Below are 22,507 nucleotides of genomic sequence, written 5' to 3' on the forward strand. Positions count from 1 at the left end.
ATATCTCATTGTTACGCTCTAGCAAACCTTTGAAGTAACTGTTCCGAGCCGACTGTAGGCTCAATGACCGATAGGCTCAATTATCCATCCAAATGCGTACCCACGAAAGGGTTGAGGGTTCAGTGCACCTATATCTTTTGGGCTCATACTCGATCCACCCCATATATGGTTACCTGATGTTAAGTATGATCTAACAGATCCCTGCGTTCCACGCCATGAAACGTGGTGTGGTTCTAACTGTCTCCCATATATAATGTATCAATAACAAATTTGCATGTACATTTTTAACCATTACTCAATTACTTAGATTCATTGACCTACGTGGACGCTGAAATGCTAATCTTTGCATGTTCCTCCACCCTTTCACTGCATCGAAGAGCGTCATCCATGTCCTGGTTAGTTTGACTTCAACCATTTCGGGTTCCTTGAATGAAACAATTATAATGACAGGAATAAGGCTTCTCTTTATTAATTAAAATAGTACAAATGAGGACAAAATCCTATAATTTTTTAAACAGGGAAAAATCCTAGGTTACATAAATCTAATATGACATGAAAATTCAAATAAAAAACTAAACGGCAAACAAGTAGTGTTCATATAATTCTTCAAAAACTCCCCAAATAAGTATCACCTCAAATTACTCTATTTTGAGGCAATAAGACTTTCATAACGACCTTTAAAGTATGCTAGAAGTGATTCTCTAGGAGGCAATTTTTCCTTGACAATTGGGTGGTTGCTCAAGTCTTGGCTCCATTTGTAAAGCTTAGGAAATTTCTCACTAGTAAACAAATTCAATCTTGTTGCTTCTTGCACAATAGGGAACCAAAAAGCTATAAAGATAGCAGCAATGTCAACAATTCCAATGTCCTCTCCACCAAAGAACTTACCCTTGAGCTCATTCTCAAGAAGTTGAAATGCCTCTTCTGTTTCCTCAATACTCTTCTCACGTTCTTTCTCATCAATAGTAAAAGCAGCTTTCCTTGCAGCACTTAAACACTGGTTTCACATAACAAAATAATTATTAAAAAATTATGCATGTTATAAACAAGGAACATGGTTGACCGCAAAAATGACCGCTATAAAACGATATTGGTAGGTGTTGATAATGATATTGTTATTTACTATTTTTGTGATAGAGAATAAATTGTGATTAATTCATATCGCAACAACCGCAATCAATGTCGCCGTACCTATGTAATCAAAATCGTGAAAGTCTTTACGCGACCACTACCGGTATTTACAACTTGGTTATAAGTAAGAAAGAAAATCAATAGTATAAAAGATTGAAGTTATTACCTTATCATCTATGAACTTGGTCCAGAATCGAGCCAAAGCTCTTTTGTAAGGATCTGAAGGCAAGATTGGATTTTGTTTCCATGTCTCATCGATGTATTCAAGAATCACAAGAGATTCTGATATGGGCTTGTCATTGTGAACAAAAACTGGAACTTTTTTGTAAACAGGATTGTATTTCTTTAGTGTATCACTGAAATTTCCTGACTTTTCTACTTCATATTTGTATTCAACTCCTTTCAATTTTAGAGCAATCTCCACTCTGCTCACAAACGGACTTGCCATCATTCCATAAACCTTCACGTCTTCCTGATTTGATGCCATCTTGGTGTTTCAATTATTTTCTTAAACAATTGTTTTTAGCTTACTTTTGATATATTCAAAAGATCTAGCTAGTATTATTTATAGAGGTAGGATTGTTTCTTGGACAATTAGTGGAAGGATTTTTATTCAACATGACGGAAAAGTCAAATTGAAAAGTCCTTTAAATTTATTGCAAGAGTTGAACGAATATAAGGTGACCCCTAGTCTATTAATACTTTTACATTATCAAATAAATAAAAAATTTCCTTTCAATTATAATTATTTATAACATAACGCATATGAATGATTTTGATTTTTCAGTTGTAGGGTTAAATATAGAATATTCCTGTAATATAATCAAAATGTTCAAATCTAAATCTTTTGCCCTCTAAATGGACAAGTTATTCTCTGTAATTATAATTTTTAATTGGTAAGTTTAAGGGTAAATCCAAAATAAAAAATTTAGAGGAGGAAAATCAAAAAAAAAAAAAAAAAACAGAAATAAAGCAAAAACTACATAAATTAAAAAAGGTTACATTATTCAATTATAAGCAAATTATAATATTAAATTATTAACATTTTAAATTGTTTACATGGATAATGTATGTATGGAAATTAAAGTTTTCTAATTTATTATTTATTATATAAATAATTCAAAAATACTTTACCGTATTAAAATTTTTTATTTTCTATTAATTTTTAATGCAATTAGTAGTAGTTTTATATATGTGTATACTTTAAAATGAAATTTACATTTATAAATTATTTGTAGATATATTTATCATTTAATTATTATTCTGTGTACTATTTTTAAAATATTAATAAATTTAATTTTGTAAAAATATAATGTATTATAATATAATTATTGTATTTTTTTAATCTGTGTTAAAAAAATTTAAAAGATATTTTATATAAGTTAAGTTCTAAAAAATCAGCAATAACTTTCCAACTAAGAAAATTCTGAGTACATGAATGCCAAAAAAAAAAAAAATGTAATGCCTAACAATTCTTTGGTTTTTAGTCAATGTGAAGGAGATTTCCGTCCAAGAAAAAAAATTCAATGTGAATGGAGTGGAAGAGTATTTCCACGACATTGAGTCAATATTGACGTGTTGGAAATATGCTAGAGAAGCTACACAGATTGTTCTACCAGGATCCATAGATCATAGATTTACTTTTGTCTCTAAGAAATATAGCCTCCGTAGAATGATTGTTATTTAAAACTTTTCTACAATAAAAAAAATATATTAACATTGTTATGAAATATTGTATTTTTATTAAATTAAAATTATTAATAAAGTTATTTTCTATATTAAAAAGTGAGAATGATTTTTATTTTAAAACAAATATTTATTCTTAAAGAAAAAAAATAATTATGAAGGGGAATCTAATATCTTATATATATATATATATATATATATATATATATATATATATATATATATATATATATATATATATATATATATATATATATATATATATATATATATATATATATATATATATATATATATATATAAAAAAAGTGGTTAAATTTTTTAATAATTTTTTGACGTCAAAATGAAGGATGTTTTGGTAATTTCATATTCTTATTTATTATTTATTTTATTTATGTAATTTTATATATTCATTTATTATTATTTTATTTAATTATTTTTAAATTTCTTTTATTTCTATTCATTTATTATATTTTAATACTAAACACAATAAGCATAATTCATGTTTTTTTTTAAATTAACTATCCATTTCTAATTTCTTTATGGAATAAATTTACTTGATTTTCATGTCATAAATTTATGAAGTTCTATTACTTGTATGAATGTAGATTAATTGTATGGTACTATTTTAACAATTCATATAGTTTAATTCTTGGCTTAATTGCAACTTTAGTTCTTCTATTTTATCTTTTTTTAAATTTTGATTCCTCTATTTTAAAAATAACTATTTTAGTATTTTTTTTTTAAGTTTTATGTGCAATTTGCGTCCTCCTTTTTTTTTTTTTGCAAAATTAGTCCTTATTTTTGTGTCTCTTTCAACAGAAAATTCAAAAGGGGAACAAAATCGTGATTTTAAAAATGAGGGAACGAAATCGAAAAATAAAATAAAATAGAGGAAACAAAATTGCAATTAAGCCTTAATTCTTTTATATTCCTTGTATAGTACGGTATGAGTTTATAGTCTAATTCGTATCACAAACGATGCTTCATGTTATAGATGTTGCAATGAAAATCTCTCAATTTTATTTTTATAAATTGATTCTTTTTTATTTTCATTTTAATATTTATTAATGTTTGTTATTGGTTGATTATGTTTTTTAAGTGTATTTTGAATACTTATAAAATAAGGATTGTTCATAAAACTTCTTCATTATATATATATATATATATATATATATATATATATATATATATATATATATATATATATATATATATATATATATATATATATATATATATATATATATATATATATATGACTCAAGGGAGAGAGCAATATTATATTATCTTCTTTCAAGTGTACTTTACATTGTAAATTGGGTCTCTATTTATAGGACTCAAGGGAGATAGAAAATCACACATATTAAGTATAGAATAGGAAGATGAAAAACTAGGAGAAGGATGGACATCCACTAACATAAATATTCATAACACTCCTCTTGGATGTCCATTTAGGATATGTCTCGTTAAAACCTTACTAGAAAAAACCCAGTGGAAAAAAATTTAGTGAAAGAAAAAGAATACAATATCCTTTCATTTCTCTCCCTCGGTTGAATAGTCATTTCTTCGATGAAGACCAATCTTTTGTACTAGTTGATAAAAAATTCTACTTGGGAGTGACTTTGTGAAAAGGTCTACAAGGTTATCACATGAAAAGATTTGATGGATGCTTATATCACCATTCTTTTGAAGATCATGAGTAAAAAAGAACTTTAGGGGAATGTGTTTTGTGCGGTCTCCTTTAATGTAACCATCTTTCAATTGAGCGATGCATGCAGTATTATCTTCATATATGGTCGTTGTATTTAATTTTTTGGAAGATAAACCACAAGTATTTTGGATGTGTTGAATTAAGGATCTCAACCAAACGCATTCTCGACTCGCCTCATGTAATGCTAAAAGTTCTGCATGATTAGATGATGTTGCTATTATGGTTTGTTTCACCGATATCCATGAAATAGATGTACCCCCACATGAAAACAAATAACCGGTTTGTGATATACCATTGTGAGAATCTGACAAGTAACCTACATCTGCATAACTTGTTAATTCGAATCTGGATACTTTTTTATAAAACAAACACGTGTGTTTGTACCTCTAAGGTAACGAAGTATATGTTTTACTGCAATCCAATGCCTTCGTGTAGGTGAATAACTGTATCTTGCTAATATATTAGCAAATGATATATCAGGACATGTATAATTAGCAAGTTACATTAGTGCTCCAATTTCACTGAGATATAGTACTTCAGGACCAAGCAATTCTTCATCCTTTTCTCGAGGTGTGAAAGGATCTTTCTCCACATCTAATGATCTAACAACCATTGGAGTAGACAACGGGTGACATTTGTCCATATAGATGCGTTTTAATTCTTTTTCTATATCTCCTTCTCGATGTACAAATATTCCTTTGTCCAAATGTTCAATTTGCAAACCTAGACATAATTTTTCCTTCCATAGGTCCTTCATCTTAAACTCTTTCTTTAAACAATTCATATCTTTTTGGAGCTCTTCAAGAGTTCCAATAATATTTATGTCATCCACATAGACAACTATTATTGCAAATTCCATTCTTGATCTTTTTATAAAAATACAGGGACAAATGGAGTTATTTGTATATCCTTCTATAAGAAAATATTCACTAAGACGATTATACCATATTCGTCTAGATTGTTTCAGCCCATAGAGATACTTGTTCAATCTTATAGAGTATCGTTCTTGAGATTCACAGTTGTGTGCATCGTGTATATTGAACCCTTCAGGGATTTTCATGTAAATTTCACTATCAAGTGAATCATACAGATAAGCCATTACAACATCCATCATGTGCAAATTAAGCCCTTCATGTGCTACTAGGCTTATTAGATATTGAAAAATGCTTGCATCCATTACAAGTGAATATGTCTCATAAAAATCAATTCCAGGTCTTTGGGAAAATCCTTGAGTGACAATCCGAGCTTTGTATCTCACAATTTCACCCTTTTCATTTTGTTTTTGTACGAAAACCCATATGTATCCAACTAGCATCACACCTTCAGGTGTTCGGACTACAGGTCCAAAAACTTGTCTTTTGTAGAGTGAGTTTAATTCTACTTCAATTTCATCTTTCCATTTTGGCCAGTCCTCACTTTGTCTACAAATTTTGATAGACGTTGGTTCCTGGTCCTCTTTGTCATTTATCTCATTTGGCGCTATATTGTATGCAAAAACATCATCAATGTCGACTTAATTTCAGTTCCATTATATTCCATTTTGGACATAATTTATCGAGATCTCTTTATTTTCATGAGTTTCAGGTACCTGATCAATATCTTCTAGAGATGAAATGTTTATTATGTCTGAAGGATTTTCTATATCCTCAATTGGATCATCTTTATTCTTAGCTCCCTTTCTTGTTCGAGGATTTTTATCTTTGGAACTGATTGGTCTGCCACACTTCAAGTGTGGTTGAGACTCGTTTGATTGTCCAACAGGGATATCAATTTTTAATGGAGCATTTGCAGCTGGTATGTATGATTTAGTCACACCTTTTGGATCAGTGAATGCATTTGGTAATTGATTTGCTAAATTTTGTAGCTGAATTATCTTTTGAACTTCTAGTTTACATTGTTTTGTTCGAGGATTAAGATGAGATAATGATAATTCATTCCAACTGATCTCTTTTTCCTGCTTCTTATTCTCTCCCCCAGATGCTGGGAAATTTGATTCATCAAAATGACAATCAGCAAAACGAGTAGTGAATAAATCCCATGTTTTTGGTTCAAGTTACTTTACAATAAATGGAGATTCATATCCAACATATATTCCCATCTTTCTTTGAGGACCCATCTTATTGCGTAGCGGTAGAGAAATTGGAACATACACCGCACATCCAAAAGTTCTTTGATGGGAAATATTAAGTTCTTTACCAAAAACTAATTGTAAAAGGGAAGAGGTGTGGTAACTCGCTGGGTTGATGCGAGCTAATGTTGTAGCATGAAAAATTGCATGCCCCCAAGTATAAATTGGGATTTTGCATCTCATAATCAGTGGTCTTGTGATTAATTTTATTCTTTTAATAAATGATTCCGCAAGTCCATTTTGTGTATGAACATGTGCTACTGGATGTTCAATGTCAATTCCAATAGACATGCAATACTCATTAAATGCTTGAGATAAAAATTCTGCAGCATTATCAAGACGAATTTTCTTGACAGGATAATCGGGGAAATGAGCTCTTATTCGAATCAGTTGAGCTAGCAATCTCGCAAACGCCTGGTTGTGAGTTGACAACAAACAAACATGTGACCATCTAGTTGATGCATCAATTAAAACCATTAAATATCTAAATGGTCCACGTGATGGGTGTATTAGCCCACAAATATCACCACATATACGCTCTAAAAAACTGATAGATTCATTTCCAGTTTTCGTTGGTGATGGCCGAATTATCAACTTCCCCTGAGAGCAAGAGATGCATGAGAACTTATTTGATTGAATAATTTCTCTACTCATTAATTGATGACCGCATGAATTTTCAATTATTTTTCGCATCATTATATAACCGGGATGACCCAATCGGTCATGCCAAATTAGAAATTTATCATTATTTGTAAACTTCTGGTTTACAGTTGTATGTGCTTCAGTTGTACTAATATAAGTGTAGTACAAGTCAGAGAATAAAGCTGGTAGCTTTTCCATTACACATTTTGTGTCCGAATTATATTTTGTAATACAAAGATATTCAATCCCTCAATCATCTCATGTTTCAATATGGTATCCATTTAGACGGATGTCTTTGAAACTCAATAAATTTCTATGAGACTTGGGCGAATATAATGCATTATCAATATGCAATATTGTTCCTCCACGTAATAACATATTGGTTCTTCCGGAGCCTTCGATTATTTTTATTCTTGAGAGTTGTGTGGGTTGTTGCAATGTCAGCAAGACACATATCTTCATTACTAGTGCTAGTTTTCATATTCATTCTAAGAACAATAATAATTTTTAACAATAAATTATAAGCGCGCATAAAAAAAACAAGTTATTTAAATAGTAAATGGAGATAATAATTGCAATTTTGGTCCCTCTATTATCCATTTTTTTGGGTTTTGGCCCCCTATTTTAAAATCCGGAATTCTAGTCTCTTTATTTTAGTTTTTTGAGGATTTTGGTCCCCATGCAAATCTGAAGGCATTTTTTAATGAAATGGAACTCACATTGATGACATGTTCAACATAAATCTTAAATAAAATTAATTTTTTTCAACATTTCAATGCTGAACTAACACTGACACATGAACAATGTGAGCGTCATTTCATTTAAAATTGCCTTCGAATTTGCAGGGGGGCCAAAATCCTCAAAAAAATAAAATATAGGGACTAAAATTCTGGATTTTAAAATAGAGGGACCAAAACCCAAAAAAAAGGATAATAGGGGGACTAAAATTGCAATTAAACCATAGTAAATTATGTAAACGAACGAGTAGAAAAAAACACTATATTATTATTAATAGAAAATAAAATTCAAAACATTCATAAAACTTAAAAATAAAATTTCCATAAATTTTATTTCTTGACACTTTCATCTCCAATAAGGTGATCAATTTTTCCATCTGGATCAGCAAAGAAGTCACCAATATCTAAATGGGTAACATCTATATTACCATAATCTGGAAGCGTTGGAAAGATCTTTCACTGCTCTTTATGATCTTGTTTAGATACCATGCTTTTAATGCATGTATAAATTATGGTACATGAATAGGTGTTGCATGATATTGGAATAAGCACAATTAGCCTTGAGTTTATGCCTATAAGATGCTACCCTTGTGTTGAACTTAGGCCAGGATGTTTACCTTGGTTATTAGGCTGTGTAATATCATCCTAACTTGAGTAATGGACCCTTGATTATATTTTAAGGAGTGTAAAGGTACTATGGAGATTTCTGGTTTTCCCTAAGTTAAGGATTTTCGCTTAGCGAACTTAGTTCGCATAGCAAATTGGGGGCTCGCTACAGGTTTGCGTAGCGAACCTTCCTTTCTAGAATCAGATGAAGCTTCTGACTTCATTTGTCGGAGCTCGCTACTTCTCGCGTAGCGAACTTGTCTGATGCAGAATGTGTATTTTTCCCTCTTGAGTGCAGTTTTGTTCCAAATCGGAAATCGAAAGCCTCTTATGACTTGTATGACATTATGGTGTGTGCTTCAAATGTATAAGACCATGATATGCTCACTATCCTACTTGTATGCATGTATGTTGAGAAATGCAATTGTTTGGATTATGTAATGATGTGATCATTGTCGTTCTCATTCGTTCCGGTTGAACGTTCAGAGACACTTTGCCTGTGTGGCTTGATTGTGTATTGTGTGTGAGAGGTACTGACAGGGAAAACCTAGCATGGTCGCCAGTTAAGGCGAATCATGTGTACTTCATTGTATGCTTGAATCAGAGTGGGCCTAGGCTATTAGGGGGTAAATCGCATAGAACACTTGATATCGTTGCAATGGCTTGTGAGGGCATGCGGGGCATTTCCCACTTGCAGTACACATCAGCATTCTCGGTATATTCTACGCACCTTAACTACCATTGTGATGTACATGTGGAGGTCTTATAGGGCATTTATCCACTAGCGGTTACACATCAGCGTGCTTGGTATGGTAGATAAGTAATGCCATAAAGGCAATATTACTTTCGATTCGCCTCTAGTGATGCTATGTTGGCAAGATCAGTAGGCTTTCGCCCGGTGGACTCGTGTTGTCAAGATGGCGTTTTGTACTGAGCTGGGTGTGTCCCCACACGTGCGTTTTGATGATTGACGGGACCGTGACGCCACGTAGGCAATGTCACCGCTGTAACTCATCACGAATGGGGTGCCACTTAGGACTCATTCGTTCCATCGTTCAGTGTGTCGGTACAAGTCTCTTGATGCTATGCACGGGTGTAACTCACCAAAGACGTGGATTGCGTAGCCTAATTAGCAAGCTGTAACTTACTCTTGGATTCTTCGTACATAGGCACGGATCTGCATAATTGTGTGTTATTTGTGTACTTGTTATTATCTCATTAGCTAGTTATGAGACTACTAATGGTGATATTGGCCTTGTTGTGTAGTTGCACCAGACCGTGAGGAACACCTGGATTCTTGGTGAATCTGTTTGTTTGCATGCACCTTGTAGAACCGAGCGAACCCGTAAGATAGGGGAACTCACTGAAATTTAGTAATCTCACCCTAATCCTCTTAATATTTTTCAGGAACATGTTAGAAGTAGATGGATTACTAGATGGTTAATATTGAAGATGATAGACGAGCAGATGGCAGGATGACCTAATCAGATTATCTTTCCGCTGTACATTGTTGAAGACAAGCCGATTGTATATATTTTCAGTTGGACATTTGAATTGTTTATAATTTTAATTTCTTGTCTTTATCGCTTATGTATGTTTCTTGTACCATTTATAGCATTGCTACATATTATTCTAGACATATATGTACGGGGTGTTACAAATATAATATTAAATATTACGACTATTATTTTAATATCTTATTTAAAATGGATTGCAATTTTTCTTGTATTGTGTAAGTGACGGATATACCCTATTGTGTGACATTACTTGACATGATCATTGTATGATGGAGAATATAGTTGATTATTTGTTTTATTATTTTAAAACTCTTGAATCGAAAAATTAACTATCTTTCTCAATCAAGTAGGAGAACCTAACATATCAATTCTATTAAAATGTCAATTTTATAAAAATAAGAAACAAATATTATTTTTTCATAACTATTTGTTTAATGTAGAGATTTATATTGAGATAATATAGTCTTACGTATATACGAAATTATATAACTATTTTGTTGTATCTTCAATAAAATTAAAATTCAAGTCTCTTTTATTTCCGCTGTGTGTAACATAATTATGTCTCAAGTGTGGGTCTTTACTTGTAACACTTGAGTTTTGAGTGAACTATTAAAATAGTCCATATAATCCCACTTTGCAATTTAAAATACAAGGGATTTAATCTTTTATATAAACATCAAACTCTTTTATGTGAAGGTTATTTTATTTATGAAAATTCTTTTAAGAATTTTATTTGTTATAAGGAGAATTTTCATAATAAATTATAAGTGAGCATTAATAATATTCTTAATTCTAAATGCAGAATATGTGGTTAATTATGAAACTCAAATTTAGATAAAAATCTACCATTGATAAATATAGAGTTTCATATTATTATTCTGTAACTGATGGAACAAGGGATGAAATGATGAATTAGGGTTTCTTAGAGATTGAGGTAGAAGGAGAGAGAAAGAGATAGAGGAATAGGCTTCACAGCTTTATGATTGTTTCATTAGGAATTATTTACAAGACATATGAGATTATTTATACATCAAGAGATGTAACTAACTACTAACCAACACTTAACCAATACACCTGATGTCTAAACATCCTATTAAACATCAGTAAAAGCATATTCTAACTAAAATGAATTACTGAACCAATACACCTCCTTAATTCATTTAGTTTGATGCTTCAACCATTCCAAGCTTCATCTTCAAGTAATCAAAACTGCTTGACATCAAAGGTTTTGTAAGTACATCTATTATCTGCTCATCTGTCTTGTAATGCTTTAGTTCCAATCTTCCATTGTTTACCCAGTCTCTTAAGAAAGGGAACTTGGTTTCAATGTGTTTACTCCTACCATGTGCTACTAGATGCTTTTCCAAGTTTATAGGTGACTTGCTATCAATTTTGAGCTCCATCCTTTCATTCTATAACAGTTTAAATTCCATCAGTAGTATGCTGATCCATTAGGCTTGACATGCTGCCATGGAGGCTGCAATGTACTCAGCCTCACAAGAAGATAATGCAACCACTAGCTCCTTCTTAGAACTCCATGAAAAAGATGCATTTCCAAGCATAAACACATAGGCTGCAGTGCTTTTCTTATCATCTTTGCCACCACTCCAATCAGAATTTGAATAGCCTAGTAGGTCACCATCTTGATCCTTACAATATTGAATGTCATAGCTGCTTGTACCCTTCACATATCTCAAGATTCTCTTAGCTACAACTAAGTGTGAGGTGGTAGGTATTACCATGTATCAGCTGATCAACCCTACACCATAACCAATATCAGGCCTTGTATGGCATAAATACCTCAAAGAGCCCACTATTTGTTTGAATAGAGTTGGATTCACTTCTTTCTCATCATTTACCAAAGACAATTTCACTCCTGTATCAACTGGAGTTGAAATTGGTTTACAATTCAGCATCTTAAACCTCTTCAACACATCTTATGCATATTTCCTTTGATGAATCACCACTCCTTGTGAATTCATTTCAAATTCAATTCCCAGAAAATATGTGAGATTGCCTAAATCAGACATCTCAAACATTTTCATCATAATTCTCTTAAATTCCTTCATCTCAGCTTCATTGCTTCCAGTAACTATCATATCATCCACATATAAGCAATGAGCTTATCAGTGGTGTTTCTGCAGTAAATTCTATGTTCATTTACACATTTCATGAAACCTTGCTGAATAAGAAAATTGTTTATCTTCTTATTCTAAGCCCTTGGGATTGCTTCAAACCATACATAGCTTTATTAAGCTTGTATACATACTCTTCTTTTCCCTTTATCTCAAATCCTGGTGGCTGATTCACATACACTTCTTCTCCTAACTCACCATTGAGAAAAGCAGATTTTACATCTAACTGGTACATGGACCAATTGTTTTTTTACTGCTATAGCAACAATAAATCTGATTGTTTCCATCGTTGCTACTGGAGCATAAAATTCATAGTAATAATGTCCATGCTTGTGTAGGAAGCCTCTTGCAACTAATCTAGCTTTATACTTTACCACCTGACCATTTGGCTTCAGTTTTGTTTTGAATACCCACCTAACACCAATGCACTTTTTATCAGTATGTAATTGAACAGTCTCCATGTTTCATTATTCTCTATAGAATCTAATTCTTCAATCATTGCTTCCTTCCAAAGTTTTTGCTTAAGAGCCTCCTCAAAAGACACTAGTTCAATTTCAGCCAACATTGCTAATTGCACCATGTCACCTTCATCTTTAACTGCTTGATCAGGAAACCTCTCATAATCTCTCAACCAGGATCTGATATCAATTTGATGGAACAAGGGATGAAATGATGAATTAGGGTTTCTTAGAGAATGAGGAAGAAGGAGAGAAAAAAAGATCGAGGAATAGGCTTCACAGCTTTATGATTATTTCATTAAAAAATATTTACAAGACATATGAGACTATTTATACATCAAGAGATGTAACTAACTACTAACCAACACTTAACCAATAAACTTGATGTCCAAACATCCTATTAAACATCACTAAAAACATATTCTAACTAAATTGAATTACTGAACCAATAGTAACCACTTGTATTAATAGATCTGTTATATTCATGTGCAAATAAGTGGATAAGTTTTTTTTGAAATATTTATAAATTGTACAACCACTTTTATTGATATATAATTTTGGCACTGAAAAATGTATTCAACTATTGAGTATTATATCATTGAAGTATTCATATACTAGTATGCTCTACACAATGTTATATATATATATATATATATATATATATATATATATATATATATGAACTCTAATAAAAGTCTCACTTTTGTGTATATATGCAGGGCCGGCCTTAGGGGTAGGCCACCAAGGCTACCGCCTAAGGCCTCACTTTTTTATTTTATATTTATATAATTTTATTAATTGATTTAAAAAAATTAAATTATTTTAAATATTAAGTTAATAATACTAACACCTATATAGAATATATAATAATAACTACTATTTATAGAGTTTAAAGATTTTGCATTGTCAGTGTAAAACAGTTTTACACATACAACCAATTAAAATGCTTTAATTTATTATATAATTTTAATTTTTTAAAATTAAAAATGAGATTTATTCTGATGCATGTTTCTCATTGGTTGACAGTGTAAAATACTTTACACTGTCAGTGCATTTCCTTTTTTCTCTTACTTATAATATGTATTATATAATTTGTTAACTTAAAAATTATAAGAATAAATAATAAAATTTTGAGATCTTCAATATAATAGGAGGTTTAATATCTAATTTTTTTTTTATAATTTTGATATTGTTTTTTAATTATGATTTTTTAAATTATAAGAAGAGTATTTAGACAAGTTAATTTTAGTATCAATTAAAATACAATATAAAATAAAAGCAATTATAATAACTTAATAGTTTTATATCTTAAAACATCTAAAATATATATTTTATAACATTTTTTTTTTTGACCAAAGGAAAATCAACTCATATCATTAATAAGTAAGGATTCAATACAAGGAGGTGTCAAATGAAAGAAACTACGCCTAGTCCAAGAATCGGCCGCCTTCGTTATGGCGTGAGCAACCGAATCCGCTTGGCGCTTTACAAACTTTACCTCAAAGTTAGGACAATTAAACAATAAACTACGGATAGACGATATAATAGCACTAAAATCAGACGACCCAACCACATCCCTATGGATGGCATGAACCGTATTTTGAGAATCACTCTCAAAGGTAACATTCTCTAAATTAAGATCAATAGCACACTGGATAGCTTCTTTGAGGGCCAACACTTCCGCTTCTAAAGTTGGAAATGAAACAAAATCCCAAGCTGCTCCGGCATAAACAAAAATTCCCATGTGGTCTCTTATACACCAACCTCTATTTGTGGTACCCCGATTAACATTAAAGCCCGCATCAACATTGCATTTCAACCTTCCAATTAACGGTGGGTTCCAACTAACAATAGGTTGGTGAGTTTGCTCCCGGCCACTACTTTCTTGAGCCATAAACCATTCTTGCCAACTGCAAAAAGCATTCAACCCAAGCTTAGAATACGCCTCACTCTCATTATTCCAAATCATGTTATTACAGTTTCTCCATAGAATATCAATCAGCATAGCAACTCTCCCTGCCACCAAACTATCCTCCCGACTACAAATATTTAATTTAAAATTTCGCCTCAGGCCTCGAGATGTGTTGGGCCGGCCCTGTATATATGTGTTAGATGGAAATTTCGACGATATGAAAATGCTAAGTTAAAATGATGATTGTTGAAAGAGAGTTAGTTCGAAAAGAAATTTAAGATTATTTCATGAAGATTTCGATTGACAGGCTCATGGGTAGTCTAATTTTGCTAAGTATTGGCAAAAAATTTTATTTTTGTGGATAAATGGGACTTAAGATATTAATTATTTAATAATATTATGATATGCTATAATTTATGTTTATTCGATTCAATTAAATCTATCATCAAAGTTACATCAATTAAGTTGAGATTAAGAAGAATGCAACACTACCACAAAAAACCCCCTTCACAACGGTTGGAAAAGGGGTTCCATCACGTGAATCATACTATTGTTTAGTAGGGTGTGGTTGTAAGTTCGTTGTGTCTTTAACATTCTGGAAACCCTTATTGAAAGGCAGGACACACGCCACTTATCACAACGGTTACACTTATAAATCGTTGTGATACTTATACATAGGTATTAGGTTCGAAACCCATCAACACAAATTATGTAAATCATAAATGACGTTTGATCACTGTTACAATATATAACCGTTGTGAAAAGTGCTCAGAGTTTATTATATAATATTTAGATTGCTTGTTTTCCATACACCTCACTAAAAAAATACAAGCTTTCAAATTGATGAAAAAGTCTATAATATGAAAATTAAGCTATTCTTGAAAACCAACTTAAACAAACCATTATTTTTTCTAATTGCACGCGTCTCATCATGCATTTCATGCTCTTTTACATATATATTGTGGTTTATTGGTCTAACTCCTTAGATACATCGTTATCTTCAATTATAATTAAATTTCCATCATCACTTATCATCGTAATTTTTATAATTGTAATTTTTACGATCATTAGTGTTGATGATGAGGTAGATTATCTAATAAATTGTAGTTAGAGAAATTTAACTATAATCGAAGACAACGATGCCTCTAAGGAGCCATGTCATTATACCATAATCTATATGTAAAAGAACATCAAATGAACGATGAGACGCATATAATTCAGAAATAATGATTGATATTAGTTGGTTTTCAAATACAATTTAATTTTTTAGATTATAGTATCTATGTTAAATTAAATGAATGTATTTTAAGTCGGGGTTCGTAAAAACAAACAATCTACATAAACTTGTGAGCAATGAAAAAGATATATTATAAATTTCCAAGATACACCTTTTATTGAAACTAATTGTGAAACAGGAATCAATATTAAAGTTCATCTAGTTTGTGAAGCAATGAAGAAGAAATATAAGGAGGAATAAACTTACACAACAACTTCATACTTCTTATATTTCTTCTCATTGTATCTCAAACTAAATGAAGTTTGTTGCCGCAGTTGTTTCTTCAACATATGAAAATGCAAACTTATTTGTCAAAAGAGTATGAAAAACATCTTGTTTGTGAAGCTATGAAGAAGAAATATAATATGGATTAAGTTTCTATCATAGCTTCATGTTTCTTGTACTTTTTTCATAGCTACATTAACAATGTGTATCATAACCAAAGTATAGTCTTTGTTAAGGTAGTGAAGACAAATCTGAAAAATGAGAACAATTAATCAACAAAAACAACATGCAGTAACGAGATAATGAGGAACTATCTAACAATAAGATGTAAGAAGAAGAATACCTTATGAAGCACAAGATTCACGACTAATAGTGAAAAAGAGAAAAAATAAGTGTTAAGGTTTCACTGTGAAGGAAACGACGCTACTGTCAATAAGTGAGAGTTAATTCGCTTATATAGTCATATCCCTTTAAGTTTTTTCATATAAAAATAAATAAAAAAGAAAAGGTGCGCCTTAACATTAAAGAAATAATATATATATGATGACACTGAGGTTCGAACCCATGAAAATTTTATGGTTTTATCACGGTTGGTTGTTCAACGTTGTTATATACAATTAATTTTTTTTCAAACAACAAAAATAATATGATAGTTGCCTTATTTTAGAGATGTCACAAAATGGTCTAACGAAGAACCGTGAAAATTGATTAACCACTTTTTAAAATATAATGATCACATATCATTAATTTTATTGGTATCAATAAATCTTTATTTAACTATCCGTAATTTATCAAAGAATAATCAGGAATGTTGTTATTATTATTATTATTATTATTATTATTATTATTATTATTATTATTATTATTATTATTATTATTATTATTTAATTTTTGAAACGTACTATATAATACACTCAACATTTTTACAAAAGCCTAATGTTTTATAAGAAATAGATTTTTGTATCCCTCTTATTTTGTATAAATCTTTTTTTCTCGGTCTCGTTACTGTAACAAGAATAATTTTTTATTTTATTTATAGTTTATCCTTAGAATCTGATTCGAGTAAGGGCAGTTTCACATCTCACGTTATACTTCGATTTGGTTCTTTTGGAAAGACTAGAATATACTCGTCCCTATGTTACTCTTTTTGATCAATAAAACAAACACATTCTTCAACGATAGTTTAAATTACATTTTCAATTACGTAAAATTTTATACCATTTTATAGACTTCTGAAATCTTCATATACAGACTATAATTTAGAGTTATGATTCATACATTAGTTTCCAAAGTCAAGAGGGTGCTTCAAGGATGTGGTGCAACAGCTGCATCTGAGGAAGAGGTAAAGCTTTTGGGTTCTGTGGGAAGCCCATTTGTGATTAAGGTTCAAATTGCACTGAAATTGAAGGGTATTGAATACAAATACGTGGAAGAAAAATTAGGCAATTTGAGTGAAACACTTCTCAATTATAATCCAGTTTACAGGATGGTTCCTGTTTTTGTTCACAATGGAAAATCCATTTCCGAGTCTCGTGTCATTCTTGAGTATATTGATGAGACTTGGAAACAAAATCCAATCTTGCCTTTTGATCCTTATCAAAGAGCCTTGGCTCGATTTTGGTCCAAGTTCATTGATGATAAGGTAAGTAACTCTTGTTCATATATCATACATCAATACTCTTCATGATATTAATATTTGATTTAGTTAGATATATTATCGTCTCAGAGTCGTCTCAAGTTTTTGGAGGTCTACAGGTTAGCTATGTTATATATCTTATGAATTTTGCTTGAAATTATATTATTTTGTAATATATATTACTATGATTTTGAAATCAGTGTGTGGCTGCTGCGTGGAAATCTGTTTTTATGTCCGATAAGAACGAACGAGAGAAAGCTACCGAAGAATTATTCGAGGCTTTGGAGTTTCTTGAGAACGAGTTGAAGGACAAGTTCTTTGGAGGAAAGGAGATTGGATTTGTGGATATTGCTACTCTCTTCATCCCTTTATTTCAAGAAGTAGCAGAGTTTCAGTTGTTTCCCAATGACAAATTTCCAAAGCTGCACAAATGGAGTCGAGAATTTTATAATCATCCGGTTGTTAAGGAAATTATGCCTTCGAAAGATCAACAATTTGCATATTTTAAAGCTCGTGCTGAAAGCCTTGCTGCTCAATCAAAATAGAACTATTTGGTTGTTTGAATTCCACTTTATAGAAAATATAGTATATGATTTCTCATTTGTGATAAAGATTATGAAACGTTGTTCTCATTTTCAATGCTTCTGTTAAAGAAAGAAATGTTACGTTTAGAAAAACTCGGTTTTCAGTTGAGTTCAATTTGTTATAGAAGATAAGAATTCGATTTTTTTTTCTTAATACAAAAGTTATATTTATATTTATATATAAATTTATAGTACTTTAAAAAAAATACTAAACATATTAATTTTATTAATTTTAGCTAGATCTCAATTCTAAATATTTCAAAAATATTCTAAAAAAATATTACAATCATAAAAAATATCTAAACACTACAAGAGTTTCTAAAAATATTATCTAAAATTACCTAATCTCAAAATAACCAATCCCAAAAAACCAAATAATAAAATTAAATCCAAATCAAGTTTAATATTTCAATGCATCATTTAGGGTGGAAAAACACCATATAAAAATCTAAATTTTTTTTGTCAAATTTCGAAAATACATCTCTAGACTCACCATTTTTACAACAAAACACTTTTTAGTTAGACTCATCTTAAATTTATTCGTGAATGAAAAAAATGTCCGAAAATATATTTTCGAAAAACATCCAGAAATATACTTTTGAAAATTCTTATGTGATTCAAACACATAGGAATATATATATATATATATATATATATATATATATATATATATATATATATATATATATATATATATATATATATATATATATATATATATATATATATATATATATATATATATATATATATATATATATATATATAACATTGTGTACACACTCCCACTAATCTTAAATAAAAAAAATTATTAGAGCATACTAGTATATATGAGAAATGCTAGCAATACTCTCTTCTCAACACTCACTTTTTTATTGGTTAGAACTTGTGTGGGTACTAGTGGGATCCATTTCCAAACTTAGAAACCCACACGTGTTCTAACCAATAAAAAAATGAGTGTTGGAGAGAGTGTTGAAAAGAGAGTAGACATAATATTTTATACATGAAATTTAGGGACTTTCTGTTAACCCTTTTTAAATAGAGATTTTTTAGATTCTAAAATATAGATTATGACACTCAACATATCATGGTGGCTTCCTGTTAAATTTGGATAATTGTTCCAGGACTCGACATGATCTACGTCTACTTTTTCTTCACAAAAAGATTTCTTGTGAGTTGAAGTAAACATTAGAGGAGACATTATAAAAGTCTTTGAAAGTGCACTTTAAACAAAGATAAAATATTTAAAAAAACAAAAATTTGTCGACAATTCATAAAAAATACTGGTTACTCCAAAAAGAATTGTTACGGAAATATATTTACGAAATAATTCTGAAAATGTATTTTAGAAATAAATTTAGTTATAAAATTAATGTGATGTTCATAAATGAATGAATTGTATATATTTGAGTTGCCTCCCAAGACACTCTCTAAAATCTAAGAGTATTTTTAAAATTTTACAAAGTGGACTATTAAACCATAAAATTAAGAAATTCCTTAAAGTAGATTAGAGGTTTGTTTTAGCCCATACTCATTGCTTATGGATACGTAATCCCTTACATCACTTCTTAGTGCATTCGCATCATATGGCCAGAAATCGAAAGTCCAATTATTAAACAATGACAGTATATAAAAAAATTAGTATACAGTATTTGAATTCAATATAGTATTCTAGTTGACTATAAATTCTAACTCTTTATATCAAATAAATATTCCCTGCTCCCTATGTATATACAAGTAAACATTAGAAATGAATCACTGAGCCAAAAACATTTATATTAGTAAGAGAATTAAAGTGCTAAAATGGCATCAAATAAGGAAGATGTGAAGCTTTTTGGAATGGTGATAAGTTCATTTGTGACCAGGGTGGAGATTGCCCTAAAATTGAAGGGAATTGAATACAAATATATAGAAGAAAAGCCTGGTAACTTGAGTGAGAAAGCCATCCAATACAACCCTATTTATAAGAAAGTTCCTATATTTGTTCATAATGAAAAGCACATATCAGAGTCACTAGTGATTCTTGAGTACATTGATGAAACTTGGAAACAAAACCCAATACTGCCTTCTGATGCTTACGAAAAAGCCTTAGCTCGTTTCTGGTCAAAGTTCATAGATGACAAGGTAATTATTACTCTCCTCTTTAGGTCAAACTCAGGGTGTGCAAGTGTAAGTAACCTATCAAGCACGGACACCAGATACATGATACCTTCCACACTTATAATAACTTGAAAAATCAAATAATTTTAATGTAATCACAAATATTAATGTTAGTTTTAAACACACATATCTTTTTTTAGAGGTCTCGGTGCAACTCTATTATTTTATCTTACATTTAACATGCATAGTTTAATAACTTTCTTGATTTGTGATACCAGCTAATGAATGCTGTAAAGAAAGCTATTTTCTATCATGATGAGAAAGAGCTTGAGCAAGGTATTGAGGAAACAACGGTTGCTCTTCATCTTTTTGAGAATGAGCTCAAGGACAAATTCTTTGGTGGAGATGAGATTGGATTCGTTGACATTAATGCTGTCATCATAGCTTACTGGCTTCCTATTATACAAGAAGCATTTGGAGTGAAGTTGTTCACTAGTGACAAATTTCCCAAGCTTTACCATTGGAGCCAAGACTTCAACAATCACCCAATTGTTAAGGAAAAATTGCCTTCTAGAGAAACCCTTATAACAAATTACAAAGGTCTTTATGAAAGGCATGTTGCTTCAAAATAAATCAATTTAAGAAGAAATATCTATATTGCTTGTTTGTCATTTTAATTTATATTCGAATTTTAGTTGATAAAAAAATGTTGTTGATTTGGAATAAGATGGGTGGATGTCACAGCCTGGAATGTTTCCTTGTTAAAACCATTGGTTCTGCGCCCAATTGCTATTCATCACCGTAAGTCCAGTTCACACCCCCCTAACTCTTATTTTATTTAATTTAGATTTTCTTTTATTTTTTTAGTAATAAAAATACAATGAAAATGCTAATTCCCTCTTATTTTCTTTTAGACTTTAATACAACTTTGACATAGAAAAACAGGCAATAAAAAATATTAGTTTTTAGGCTTATTGTCTTATTTTTTTTCTTGATTTGAATTCTTTTTTATATAAATTTTCTTATAAAAATAATAGTCCTTTTAATCAATTTTTGTACAACTTTTTTGAATCATTTGTTTTCATGCTTTGGTACTATATTTTCAAGTCACTTTAATTCAATTTTTGTACTAATTTTGCATCATTGTTTACGTTGATTTTTGCTTGTAATTGTGATCTCCCATTTGTACATTCCTTTAGATTTTAGGATTTATAATTCTCACATGACACTTAGGCTAGTCTTTCCCCATTTAAAATCCTAACACTAAGAAACCATGATAACATTAGGATCTAGAAATTCTCATTTTAACATTAGGCTAGTTAATTCATATTAGGCTAGTTTCCCATTTCTTTTCCTTTTCAACTTTAAAACACTTAACAAATACTTGATTTTAATTCCCTTAAAAAATACCAAGAAAATACCTAAAAAATGCTTAATAAAGGTCAGACTAATAAAAAGGGAACGGAAGCTCTCGTCTCCCTTGTTTAAGGGAATCACCTGAGTGGAAGTTCCCAATCATAAAAAACACCAACAAGAGTAGATCAAACCTCACTTGTTTAAGGGAGGTACTTGAAACGCTCGACAAATTTCTCTCTTCTCTCTCTTGCCTTCAGGGGCATTCTTTCCCATTAATCAGACATGTTGCTTCCTTTCGATCGCAGACAGGTAATGCATAAGACTCCACTCAACGAGCTGCTATCCTAATGCTAGATTGCGAATGTAACTATGTCCACTAAAAAACAAAAACATGTGAGCCAAACTACGGAGCTCTGATCCCTTAAAAGGATACGTAAGCATTAGGTCGCGGGGCCTAAGTGAGCACAACTATTTATAAACCTTATTTTCCCCGTATTTTCTTCTCTTCCTTTTGCATGCATTCCATTAGCATTAAGCTTTAGATTTATAGTACACACCCTTTAGATATAAACAAACATAGGTGGATCCCATCGAGTACGATGGGCGTGAGGGGTGCTAGCACCTTCCCCTCGCGTAACCGACTTCTGTACCCTACCTTTGGTCG

At 30.8% G+C, this 22,507-nt stretch overlaps 2 protein-coding genes and 1 pseudogene across 2 annotated transcripts; 1 reads left to right on the top strand and 2 right to left on the bottom strand.

The window, feature by feature from the left end:
• Nucleotides 1–365: 365 nt before the first annotated feature.
• Nucleotides 366–1,693, bottom strand: LOC131609313 (probable glutathione S-transferase). Its single transcript, XM_058881001.1, has 2 exons — nt 1,298–1,693; nt 366–997 (listed from the first exon to the last, which is right to left on the bottom strand). Exons 1-2 carry the CDS (start codon nt 1,616–1,618, stop codon nt 644–646), a joined length of 675 nt encoding a protein of 224 aa, XP_058736984.1. The 5' UTR covers nt 1,619–1,693; the 3' UTR covers nt 366–643.
• A 12,424-nt stretch (nt 1,694–14,117) lies between these two features.
• Nucleotides 14,118–14,723, bottom strand: LOC131614132 (uncharacterized). The gene has a single exon (XM_058885758.1). It carries the CDS (start codon nt 14,721–14,723, stop codon nt 14,118–14,120), a length of 606 nt encoding a protein of 201 aa, XP_058741741.1.
• A 2,649-nt stretch (nt 14,724–17,372) lies between these two features.
• Nucleotides 17,373–21,254, top strand: LOC131609314 (uncharacterized; annotated as a pseudogene).
• Nucleotides 21,255–22,507: the final 1,253 nt, after the last annotated feature.

The sequence above is a fragment of the Vicia villosa genome, linkage group LG6 (genome assembly GCF_029867415.1).
Source record: "Vicia villosa cultivar HV-30 ecotype Madison, WI linkage group LG6, Vvil1.0, whole genome shotgun sequence".
Taxonomy (NCBI): Eukaryota; Viridiplantae; Streptophyta; class Magnoliopsida; order Fabales; family Fabaceae; genus Vicia; species Vicia villosa.

Excerpts from the sequence above, each read along its gene's own strand:
- LOC131614132 (XM_058885758.1), bottom strand. The coding sequence starts at position 14,723 with ATGATTTGGAATAATGAGAGTGAGGCGTATTCTAAGCTTGGGTTGAAT.
- LOC131609313 (XM_058881001.1), bottom strand. The coding sequence starts at position 1,618 with ATGGCATCAAATCAGGAAGACGTGAAGGTTTATGGAATGATGGCAAGT. Across the intron at positions 998-1,297 it reads CCAAGTTCATAGATGATAAG|TGTTTAAGTGCTGCAAGGAA; the intron begins GTAATAACTTCA and ends ATGTGAAACCAG.